The following is a 12786-nucleotide window of genomic DNA, read 5'->3' as shown; positions in this document are numbered from 1 at the left end:
TTACCTCTACAAAATAAATAGCTGTAGCTTCATATTAGCATTCACATTGTGATGCTTAAGCCATTATACCGCTTTAAATCACGTAGGTCTTTTTTTTTCCTTACCAATTCGCTGATAGCCTAAGGGCTATTCCAGCTATGCTATGACTGGTAGGTGAGCTCACCAGGCTTAACCTGACAGAATGTGCTATTACTGGCTTTAACGAGAGCAGTGCTTCGTACTACTTCGCAGAATCTACCACCAGGTCGGTATTTCAATCCGCTGAAAAGATCCGGCGCGAAACTTAGTGGGTTGCGTCTAATGGTGAGTTCACTCTGCGAACTCGACGTCGATTGCGACGAAGACGGTGACGGATCGGATACTGAAGTCTAAAAGCACTGATTGGATCTGGGGATCAGATGTTTTGGGCGATGGCAGCTTTGCGTTACCGTCGTCTAGGTCGGATAGGTAATTAGTGGCGGCCACGACGAGCGGGACTTCAACATACATATAAGAAAAGTTTCAGCCTTTCCAGTGTTGAACGTCCAAATGGTGTCCAAATGACATTTAATATTTATAAGGAAATTTAATCTAAAGGATGAAAATTATGAACCACAAATTGTATTATTATTATTAATTTATTACAATAATATAGTCAATTAAAATGCAATACTTCAAACAAACAAATATCTATGATTAAAATATATAATTTTATTAAACTGAAATTGAAAGGTGCTTATAACATCTAATGGAGCTCTACGGCTTAACTTTTTTTAAGTCAGCATTATTTTTACATTAGTCACAGACCTTCTATCTAGTACTAGGCGAGACTGTTGGAAACAGACTTCATCAACAATAATGGTACAAACATATCAAATTAATTCAATCTTGTTTTGAATTATTATTTTAGTATAGATGAAGATATTATGGCTAATGCAAGTTCTATTGAAGCTCCAAATGGAATGTACTTTTTAATTTGTTCTTAACTGATAATCACCGTTCTGAGTAATGTACCTTACCCAAGGTAGGGCTTGGTATCCACTTTTCTCAATAATTTTCAGATATCTTACTTGAATTCCAGAAGTTGTGAAATATGGTATTTCAAATTTTACTTGAATTGGGGGCTTTCCATCAACTTCCTCACATTCAACAGAAGGCAGACCAAAGTGAGCTCTCATTAAGTACTCCTTGCCTCCTGGAAATGATTTGATTGACCATGTGATCGCATTTTGTTCTGGTGTATATTTAACGCTACCAATTGTTGTCTTGAATTTTGGTGAATCAGCATCAGCAGGAACTGGTATAATGATTTCAACGTTATTAGCAGTTGATCGTCTCTTAAACTGAGACTTAGCTTTTATCATGTATTCAACTCTTGAATGAGCATGACGCTCAATAACAGACTCTATCCAAATCAGAGGTTTTACATGAGTGTTGAGTCGGTATGACATCAATTCAAATTCACCATCAGGAGGTATAAATGAGATGGTCCTATCATTTTCAAAACGTGATAATCTAACACATTGATGGAACTTCACATCTTCTAACTCTACAGACTTTGATTTTCCTCTGCCGGTACTTTCAAATAAGACCTTATCATTTAAGCCTAAACGTAATTCTGGCATACCAGACAAGTACACTCTCATTTTAATAGCTCCAACAATCTCACTCCTCAGTACATTACCATTTGAGTTGGCTAATAAATTTACAGACTCAATAACATCCAAGAAGACTTCATTCTTTCTATATTTTATGCCTTCGGACCTCCACGACACAGCATTGGTAACCGCCATGGGTATTTTAGGCTGCATTTCAAGTTTATGACCTTCTTGGGTGATGTATTCTTGTAAAATTTTGCTATCAGTGGTCTGAGGGTATCCAAAGTCTATGAGTTCGTCAAGTAGCTCGTAGATCACCACAAAGTTGTCTCGAATGCTTTCTTCCTCTAATTCTTTGAAGTACTCAGTCATAACTTCAACAATTTTGTACAAGAATACAAACACAAGTGCAATATTAGCATTTTTCTTTGTGGTTGATACAATGTACAAGTTGTTGGTTTTGATATAGGCGAATGTACATTCACTAGTCTGTAATAAAGGCGTTAACATTCCCTCTTCTTCCTTTTCCATCAGTAAAGGCATGAATTTGTCGATCACACCCAGATCAACATCACCACGGTAATTTCTCGAAATGAGAACTTTACCTTTGACATCTAGTATGTATATAGCCGAAGAAGACATGGTGAAGCTGAAATAAATCAAAATATACTGTGATACATTCTTGAAGTTATAATTTACATATGACACCAAAATGAAATATTTAGTGTCTATTTTACTGAAATGTATCGTTACCAGATTAATCTGAAATGTGTTTATTTGTAACTTACCAGTTCCTGCTATATTTTAGATAAATTTTACACTTTACAATAGTTTACATTATCTTATTACAAACGTAAGTTTCGGATTTTGGTACGTCAACGTTATAGATTAGGATATAGATTGGGTCATTTTTTTAAGGGATTTTATGACCTGGTAACTAAGACTTTTAGGTCAAGTCTTATTTTAATTTTTAATCTTATCTTTATGAAAAATTATAATATGATTAATTTGAGGCATTAATCAACTGGGATGAAATTAACAGAAATGAGATGAGATGAGATGATATGGGATGAAATATAATCTTAGTAAAATGGTGGTCCTTTACTAAGATTTTTTCAGTGAACTTTTTGGAGGAGGCCGAGAAATTACGTCCAGCGGCTTTGTTTCATTTTCCTACATTTGTGCACTTTCACAGATATTAAACAGTAAATAAACCACCGTTATTACACATTTAAACCTGAAGATACACTAAATAGACAAAATAAAACAAATCACACAACTTCACTCCTCGCGTTTCCGCCAAAAAAGTCCAGATTAGTTCATGTCGACTTACTATATCACGTAGGTCGCATCGCCATTCGCTACGTATATACATAGGCTGTCGTCTCCATATCCTAGACATATTTTAGTAGATGTGTGAACTAGATTTCGGTCTTCCTGGTGTTAACAGGTTGCAGAGCCCATAGACGTGAATGTTGCCATCTTTTTTTATCTTTTACTCATTTTGATTTTAAATCGATAGATACCTACACTGACTTATCCATTTTTTTTATATCAGTGTATGTATTGATATATGCTCCGATACTTTTCACATGCCTAATCTCTCAAATATATTAAGTGTATAATCTATGGCCTAATCTGTTGGCTTGCCGCACGCAGCTTGCCCGGTGCAGTTGACTTTTTGGTTTCTTTAAATTTAAAATAATTTGAGTGCTCTATTTTATTGCATTGAAGGGTCTAATTTAAGAAAAAAGTTGTACGCATTCAGTATTTACTTGTTTTTACAATCCAAGTGCTGTGAAATGAGTTCCGACAGGCGGTCACAAACGAATCCTTTTGTTTATTTGGACATCTCTATTGATGGAGTATCAGGTAAATAGTTACTTCCTAGAGTACTTATCTTCTTTAGGAACCAAGAATGTTTAGGACGTATATTTTTACATTAAGTTTTTTATTTAATTACCGAATACAATTATGCAGCGCTATGCAGTTTTTGCAACATTGTTACTGCTATTTTGACCTTTGTTCAACTTGCCGGAAACTGGAATTCGTTTGCTACATTTTGTTAAAGGCTACAATCATAAAAGCGCTATTTATAGATCGATCATTTCATTGAAAATAATAAAATGCATTATAAAATGTAAATTTTGTTTTGAAGTAAAAAAATCGTGTTTCGTGATGACAATTACTGTTTTGTCTCAAATTAAGTGAAAATGTCGACACCATTCAAATGAAAAAATATTACAAAATAGAACAGAGGTACCTATGTGCAGTAATGGGCATGGTGATCTCAAACAAATATATACAGGAATTATTTGATAAAATTTATACATATCTCACAGTTTAATATAATTTATTTTATTCTGAACCTTTATTTTATTATAATTTACATATCTAAGTCAGTTTAAGTTGAACACTGTACATTACTCATACATAAAAAGATTTCATGAATAAATTGTTACTGGAATACATGTATGTTTATTTTATAATACATTTAAAAATCATTCTTATTGGGGTAGGTAGGGATTGTTTATAAATAAAAGAGACAATATGTCTCATGCCAAAAAAGTACAGCTTCAGGATATTCTTTTATTGGCCTTTGTGGTGATTGCTTTATTTGATACTCCTAATCTCTTAGAAATATTGAAATTATCCAACAGCTTTTGGTCCCTGCATTTCATCTATTTTTTAGATATTGGTTCAATACACAAATGGGATGACACATACAAACATCAAGAGTGATGACAATCACCAATTCCACTTCACACCATTTTGTATGTATATAGTACTTTTTTAGGAAATTTCTTCAAGCTGACTTAGTCCTAATTTTATGTTTAAACTATTATCTTGATTAATTTTCTTCAGCAGAACTGTTCACTTGCCTCGGCTCGTATGCATATAGAGGCAGTGAAAATATCCAAGAAGCCCAAATATCTAAAATTGGAAGTGTAAAATGGAATAGGACTTTACCAATTAAAACCATCCAGGCAGTAATGCTTTATTGATCTATTTGATCAGGTGGACAGTAGGCTCATTTCTCCCTACAAAGGCAATTAATAAAGGCGCGATACAGTACATCTGTTTTGCAACCAACGTAGGGTTGCTTATAGGGTTGGCGAAAGTGGCAGCTGAAGTAGGATCTACACAAGTATCTGCTGTTACTGATGATAAACCTTAAACTATAATCCAACTATGCTAGTAAATATAAAGGAAATACTGGTATCTCAATTTAATTTTGAGAACGAATAGAAAACATTGAAAACCACTTTAAACATACTCTTAGCATTGTATGAAATTCATCATATTTGCACAAATGTAAAAGAAACAACATAATAGTAACAGTTTCGCTAAAGAAAAATACTTATTTCGTTATCTTCTTAAATAATCATAAAGTTTGACTGTTGACATAAAGTTTATCAACAAATATTAAGGTTACCTGCAGTATCTACATTTGTATATTGATGCAATATTTAATGCAGCATTATCGCTAGTACCTAATATTTCTAGCATGGCGTTTCGGTATGGAGACCGTAATCGAGTGAAGTGCTATGTGATGGGGTTCGGGATAAATACAACTTCCACCGAAGTACAAATTAAAACTCTATTTAACACTTAGATCGCTTCGTAATTAACTTTTTCGGCTTCGCTTCAAATGATCCGTCCGCTGTTTCGCTTCTAGTAGAACCGATTACTAATTACTAAACGCTTTTATAGTCGACACAACAGCTTTACAATTATCGAGAACATTCCCGATAGGGCGAGTCGTTTCGATGTGTTTCCGTTATATAGTAATAGATGGCGTTATACTTCTCGAGCGTTCTCGATATTACTAGTTCTTTTGATATTACCTGCGTAACGCAGTTTCCCAATTTCAATCTCGTGTCTCAGGTGCCGTACTATTACCATTGTTAGCAAGAAGCGTAAACTAAATCGCCGCTCAAAGCATTAAAGGTATTGGTTCAACACAGAGCGAAAGGGCTGCTAGTCGTGGACATTTTTCTACGAATGGGTAGCTTAGTACGTAAATGAAAACCTTGCGGTACGTGCCCAACTTAAGACCTGAATGTGAGCTCCGAATACAAGATCCCGACCGCAAGGCGAATGAGGCCATTATACCGTCTGCTGATCTACATCAAAAATTCAAAAAACATATCTCAAGAGAAGCATTAGCGTTCTGTTAGTAAAATAATCAACGACACGTGTCGGTTTATTGTTTTTTATTTTTATTGCTTAGATGGGTGGACGAGCTCACAGCCCACCTTGGCTTAAGTGGTTACTGGAACCCATAGACATCTATCCACCTACTACTACACATTAACATTTAACTTAAATAGATTTATAATATTAAATAACATAATAAAAGCTAAACGAGATTTTACTATCTATTAAATAATCTTGTTTTCTTGGATAGCCAATCGCTACACAGTTATTGTTCAACCTTTGCGATGCGATGCGAAGTACTATACAGTGTGCTTAGGACGAGTCTTAACTTCTCGATCGCGTAAGAGTTAACTCAAATTTGTATGGAGTTGGAATAGCGCCCCTAGCGGCAAACAAAGGAAAGCCGAAACTTTTACGTGAACGAGAAGTTAAAAAACTCGCACTAAGCACATTATTTACGCTTCTGAACTTAGGTAACATATCTAAGGATAGTCCTATGTTTTTTGTTTGTTTTTTTTTGGCCTTGATTAATATATTAATAGCATTGGACTAACTGAGTAAGCGGATTCTATCTTCGTAGACCGTAGACTTACTTCTAATGGGTTTTACATTTCCCAGATTTAGCGTGTTAGACGAATCTAGATCATGCAATTTGTTGTGTCGAGTGAATGGAATACGGAATGTCATTAAATTGGAAAGATAAAAAGTTGTTGAAAGAAATTTATGTCAACTGGAAATTGCAGACGCGCCGTAATTATAAATAAATAGAAATATACTAAATGAAATTTTATGTATGGGAATCGGTAAAAATTGATATTACTTATTATTATATATTATATAGCAGTATATATTATGTATTTTTAAATCGGAGTCTAAATGCACTTAAATATCTAAGTCCGCTCGAAATACAGTGAGTTCAAATAAATCATTCGGTTTTCGGTTGAAATAGATTTTTAACCGAAAACCGAAAAGGTGTTTTAACAAAAGAACGAGGAATCGTATGGCTCGAGGAGGGAAGTGGCATTCTTGGTGCTATAGGTTCTGTTTTAACCATAAAATATTGACCGCGAGATCCTACTCACTTCTTAGTAAACTATATATATATATATATATATATATATATATATAAATGAATTGCTGTTCGTTAGTCTCGCTAAAACTCGAGGGCGGCTGGACCGATTTGGCTAATTTTGGTTTTGAATTATTTGTGGAAGTCCAGAGAAGGTTTAAAAGGTAGATAAATAAGAAAATGCTGGGTATTAAATAAAAAAAAACAATTTTGTTTTTCATTTGATATGTCCCACGTCGGACGGATTACTTTTGTTTGTTTTAAGTTTATTTTATACAAAAGTTTACGTCTTTTATTTATCGATTTACGAAGTTTGCCGGGTCAGCTAGTGAAAATATGAAAAAAACATATACATACATATAAAACCACTTAAATATCGGTGCATCGCTGGACCTCTTGTGAGTCCGCACGGATAGGTACCACCACCCTGCCTATTTCTGCCGTGAAGCAGTAATGCGTTTCGGTTTGAAGGATGGGGCAGCCGTTGTAACTATACTTGAGACCTTAGAACTTGTATCTCAAGGTATGTGGCGCATTTACGTTGTGGATGTCTATGGGCTCCAGTAACCACTTAACACCAGGTGGGCTGTGAGCTCGTCCACCCAGCTAAGCAATAAAAAATAAAAATGTCTTTAATCACCGCCTTAGAGTAATATGTACATATGGATACATCCAAATATTATGAGGGCAATTAGAATCTTAATATCCGGTACGTATTTAATGAAATGAATAAGGAAATTATTCGAGTTTTATTTTCATACTAGACATAGCTCATAATACTCAATAATGACGTCATTGTTCAAAATCCGCCGTACCTACTAAATGTATCATCTTACAGTTTCTATTTTATTGTTTCTATTGAACGGTACAAAAAGTTGTAAAGCTTAATAAAATATTTTATAAATGTTAGTTTTGTCGAAGATATCTTGTTCTTAAACGTTTATGGCTCGTTTCAGAGCGGTCGTGGTATTTGTCTAACAGCATCTCATCATCTACTTTTGTGCGATTAATATGGCACTCTCATGAAGCGAGTCTCGTAAAACAAATTAAATCGAGCGTCGAGCGCATAACAACATATTCTAAATTTAGAATTTAGATGAAAGAATGATGAAGAAATATGTACCTAATATGTTAGATACCTTTTAAAAATGCATCGAGGTATCGCGATAAATGTGATTTAAGTCTTATTTACATTAGATTAACGGCTATCATTCGTAAACGCAATATATAATAGCACGCATTTAATTAATCTGTAGTTTTTTAATTATTTCATATTTTAGTAACATTTGCATTAAAAAAATAAAATTCAATAAATGTAGGTTTCGCATTTTGCATTTTTTTTTATTGCTAGATGGACGTACGAACTCACAGCCCACCTGGTGTTAAGTGGTTACTAGAGCCCACAGACATCCACGACGTAAATGCGCCACCCACTTTGAGATATAAGTTGTAAGGTCTCAAGTATAGTGCCTTCCCTGATAGCCAGTAATGTACTTAGAATAATGATGATGAAAATGAATAAAATGAAAATAATTTTATTAGCTGGACGAATCGTGATCGAGCTGAGGAGTGACGTAGTCCCGAAAACCGCAGAGAACTTCCGGGCGCTTTGTACGGGCGAGAAGGGCATTGGAGTTTACGGGAAACCCTTACACTACAAAGGAGTCAGATTCCATAAAGGTAAGGATTTTTGTATTCTATATTCACTGACCCGGCAGACTTCGTAGTCACGTCCTTACGGATCCGTCAGATCCAATAACCTTTGCATTAGACGCCTTCAGCTCGAACACTAGGAGCAGGCTTAGGAACCCCAGTAACCGTACTCGTCGAACTCGACAAAGAGTTCGACGTGCAATCTAACCCATGAATCAGCTCGCTGAGTTTCTCGCCGGATCTTCTCAGCGGGTCGCGATTCCGATCCGGTAGTAGATTCATTTGCGAAGCAGCGGCTCTTGAGCTGTTAAGTGTCCTTCGGAGGCGTTCGGGCAGCTGTTAGCAAATCACACCCCTTCTGGGTGAGCCTTTGCTCGCCTACATGTCCTGGTGAAACTGGAAAGAACTCCGGGCCACCAGTAAACGTTCAATAAAAAAAATCGACAAGTAAAAGAGCTAAACTTTTGTATAAAATAAATTTAAAATTAAAAATATAATTGGCAAAAGGAATCCGTCCGAGGGGGGACACATCAAAGGAAAAACAAAATTTTCGAGCATTTTCATATTTATTGACCTTTTAAACCTTCTCTGGACATCCACAAATAATTCAAGACCTAAATTAGCCAAATCAGTCCAGCCGTTTTCGAGTTTTAGCGAGACTACATGTTTTCTCCTTCCATGTTCTTCTATCATATACCATTTCCTCGCTCATTCCCCTCTTACACATATCGTCTTTCATGCAATAAGTTAGAAATATTTTTCGTTTTCTGATTTTTATTTCCATCCAACACAGATGAGCTCACATGTTGTTCCCGTTAATAATTGCCATCCATAATCTTTGGTTCTTTACTTTACTTATACTTTACTTGTGAGTTCACACGGGTAGGTACCACCATCCTGCCTATTTCAGCCGTGAAGCAGTAATACGTTTCGGTTTGAAGGGTGGGGCAGCCGTTGTAACTATATTGAGACTTAGAACTCAAATCTCAAGATGTGTGACACATTTACGTTGTAGATGTCTATGAGCTACAGTAACCACTGAACACCAGGTGGGCTGTGAGCTAGTCCACCAACCTTAGCAAAAAAAAATATATTGCACATTAATAAGGGCGCATCGATAATAGTTCTTTCTCTTTCCCTCCTGTATCAATGCCCATTACGCAGTTTTATGCCTGTCTCACGGGAAATTGTCAGAATTTATTTTTGTGTGGTTGACGATCTTTGACGTCACTTAATGTTTTTGGACTAAGGAAGTGCGCATCATGGCGTATTGGAAGTAAGAAAATAGTGGCCACTTAATGAAGAGTAATATTGGAATAACATTAACAATAAGGAGACGGACTAACGGTGAATTCGTACAAATAAACCGCTTCTGTAAATTTAATTCAAGATAAATTACTAAGCGAAAACACATCTCTGCCGTTTATATTATTAATATTAAAGCATTTCTTTAAAACAAAAGGGGGTCAAAAGACAATCACCATCTACTTACATTTAGGGACGAGGCTAGGTTGAAAGAAGTGACTTAAGATAATTATCATGTTCTACTCCAACGAGTGAACACTGAAAAAAGTGTTAATGCTGTTATAGAGAAACCTAGGCGGCGGAGCGAGAGAGGGAGAGCTCTTCTCTTTCCGCACCGATCCGTCGCCGTCGAGGCGGGAATACGCCCGTACGTCCCGGCCCCTGTAGGTAGCGGCCTCCCCCGGTGAAGGTCAAGGGGCGACCTGAGGGGGTAGAGGCCGCGCGGCGCGCTACCAGCACTCTAGCACGCTGCCGTGGAGTAATAGAGCGACCGGTTGGCGGTGTGTCGCGTCCCGACCCGCAGGCTGGTTCTGGTCCAGCGGGGTATTCCGGGATATCAGCGGCACCGCCTGGGCAACTTGAAAGGCTGCCGTACCGAGACGGCTGACGTTTCAGAACCTTCGATTCGCCTGGAAGGCTCCGTCGGCCGGGCGCCCTTGGGGTGAGCCGCGCCGTCTGGTTGTAGTGTTGACCGCGGTAACCCCCCTACCTCATCCGGGTTCTGGCCTCGGATGGGATCGGATGTCGGGTGTAAGAGTGCAGGGGAGTCGTTTAGTGGGTGGGCACTAAAATCCTTGGGCCCGCGATCTGCTCACAACACCATGCAGATCGTTGAGTCTCACATACCCCGCGCGCCCCTTATGCGCGGGGACCTCGTAGGAGGTTCGGCCCCCGGCCTGAAAAAAAAAAGAAAATTATAGAGAAACTGCCTCACAATACGTGCCGTATCGAGGATAACTGCCTTCTGTATCAGGCCTGCCTGACCCAGCTGGATAACGAAAATTTCTTAAAGTGTTGATCGAAACTTTTCGCCAACAAACCGTGTACCGACATAATTATTGGAAATATAATGGTTGTATCAGCATGCCACATGGCGGTAGTCTAGAGGGCCAGTTCTAAATATTTTATCAATTTGTTCTATGTAGAATAATAATAACTGGGAAAAAGTCGCGCACGGTTATCCGGCCCCAATTTAGGATTCCCTGTGTTATGGCTACCAGAGACTAATAAATATACTTGTATATGTTTAAATATATACCCAGACCAAGAGCAAACAAACCTGTTTGTAATACGAGTGTTTGCCCGATGCTAAGTATTGCACCATCGAGTCGGTCAATTATGATTATCTCAACGATTATCACTTATGATTATAAATGTTACGTGTTCACGACTGCCTTTTAATAGTGCCCGCGCCACTTTGAAAAGGCGGCACGACACGAAAACTCTCTTTTCGTGGCCGCCGGAAATTAACATACCCGACCCTGTGGACCAAATTTTAAACAGGTGACGTCGCCCTAAACACGTTGTTACGGATCCTTCCGATCCATTAACGGTGCTTTAGGTACCACAAGCACCGGTCACCGTCCTCGCCGAATCCCCGAAGGTCTCGGCGTGTAAATTAACCCATAGACACAGTGCAGCCCACTGAATTTCTCGCCGGATCTTCACAGTGGGTCGCGTTTTCGATCCGGGGTAGATTCTGCGAAGCACTGCTCTTGCTAGGGCTAGTGCTAGCAACACTCCCGGTTTGAGACCCGAGAGCTCACCTACACGCTAGGTCAACGCTGAAATAGCCTCTCAAGCCTATCAGCATAGGTAGGGAAAAAAAAAGAAGGGTCAGTGTTAGCAACACTCCCGGTTTGAAACCTCAGAGCTCACCTACACGCTAGGTCAACGCTGAAACACCCCTCTCAAGCCTATCAGAATAGGTACGGAGAAAAAAATAGTGCCATTTGTCCTTTGTTCGATGGACGAGTTGATAAAGCTGAATGGACGAAGTAAATACTACGATTAATTAAATATGCCATATTAGATGTTTCAATTCAACATTTTTTCTCAAGTTAGACTATATGAAGAGTAGAAATAATCTAAGAAAAAAAAACAGTGGAAACATTATAAATCTCAAGAACATGGTGAATACAACAAAATAAATAAAACACTCGTTTATTTTAAAAAAAGCATGGATTTTTTTGTAATGCAAAAAACATATCAGTAAAAAACTCGGTTTTATCTTCGTAGAGTGATCTGTTTTTTAACGTCTTATAACGCTATTGAACTGAAAAATCGTATTCGTTAGTATTAAATAAGACAAATGCTTAGATTAATTATTATTCGAATTTAATCATCTATTAGTTTTAAATAATATTTTTTATTGTCAATACGTTATTTCCGACGTTACGAATATTTTAGTTTTGATGGTCACGGACGACTCTAAATGTAGTAATAATGTGTATGTATTATCTATACATATAAATAAAATTGGTGTGTCTGTTTTTAATATTGAAATAACTGCTTTTTACTACATGCATATGAATATATATACGGTACGTACACGAAACTAATATTTTTTAAAATGTTTGTCTGTCTGTCTGTTTGTTTGTTGCGGCTAATCTCTGGAACGGCTGGACCGATTTTGACGGAACTTTCACTGATAGGTAGCTGATGATATAAGGAGAGTAACTTAGGCTACTTTTTTGAACTAGCTTCGCCCCGCGGGTCATCCACGGTACGACTATAACCGCGGGTAACATCGCGGGACCCATCAATAATAAATTACAGTACCCTAAACGAAGCGAGGGCGGGTTGCTAGTATAATATATAATAGGACTCTCGAGAAAATATGTATTAAAATATGTATAATGTTATTTCGCGGACTACGTTCTACGAGCGACGACCTGTAAATATCATAAATCGGCTCTTTTGAAAAACAAAAAGTTTGAGAACCTTTAAAAAAAAAGCGGCTATCCAATATACAACAATCGCACGCACGCGAACAGTAATCAAAATAATTACAGGCCTTCA

The 12786-nt window shown here is 37.4% G+C and overlaps 2 protein-coding genes across 4 annotated transcripts in view; one reads left to right on the top strand and one right to left on the bottom strand.

The window, feature by feature from the left end:
* Positions 1 to 604: 604 nt before the first annotated feature.
* Positions 605 to 2470, bottom strand: AP-1mu (adaptor protein complex 1, mu subunit). Its single transcript, XM_028172593.2, has 2 exons — positions 2366 to 2470; positions 605 to 2226 (listed from the first exon to the last, which is right to left on the bottom strand). Exon 2 carries the CDS (start codon positions 2217 to 2219, stop codon positions 951 to 953), a length of 1269 nt encoding a protein of 422 aa, XP_028028394.1. The 5' UTR covers positions 2220 to 2226; positions 2366 to 2470; the 3' UTR covers positions 605 to 950.
* Positions 2471 to 3214: 744 nt separating this feature from the next.
* The window catches only part of Cyp40 (Cyclophilin 40), a 49754-nt gene continuing 40182 nt past the window's right edge, over positions 3215 to 12786 (top strand). For all 3 annotated transcript variants that reach the window (XR_016325659.1, XR_016325658.1, XM_089739515.1), the window contains exons 1-2: positions 3215 to 3449; positions 8350 to 8487. Coding sequence is in view for 1 of the 3 variants with exons in the window: in XM_089739515.1 (XP_089595641.1) it covers positions 3380 to 3449; positions 8350 to 8487 (208 nt within the window). In the remaining 2 variants the exon portion in view is untranslated. The remainder of the gene's footprint in view (positions 3450 to 8349; positions 8488 to 12786) is intronic.

This window comes from Bombyx mandarina, chromosome A1 (genome assembly GCF_030267445.1).
Source record: "Bombyx mandarina strain Sakado chromosome A1, ASM3026744v2".
Classification (NCBI taxonomy): domain Eukaryota; kingdom Metazoa; phylum Arthropoda; class Insecta; order Lepidoptera; family Bombycidae; genus Bombyx; species Bombyx mandarina.
The sequence above is the reverse complement of the archived record's forward strand: the minus strand, read 5'-3'. Positions and strand labels throughout refer to the sequence as shown.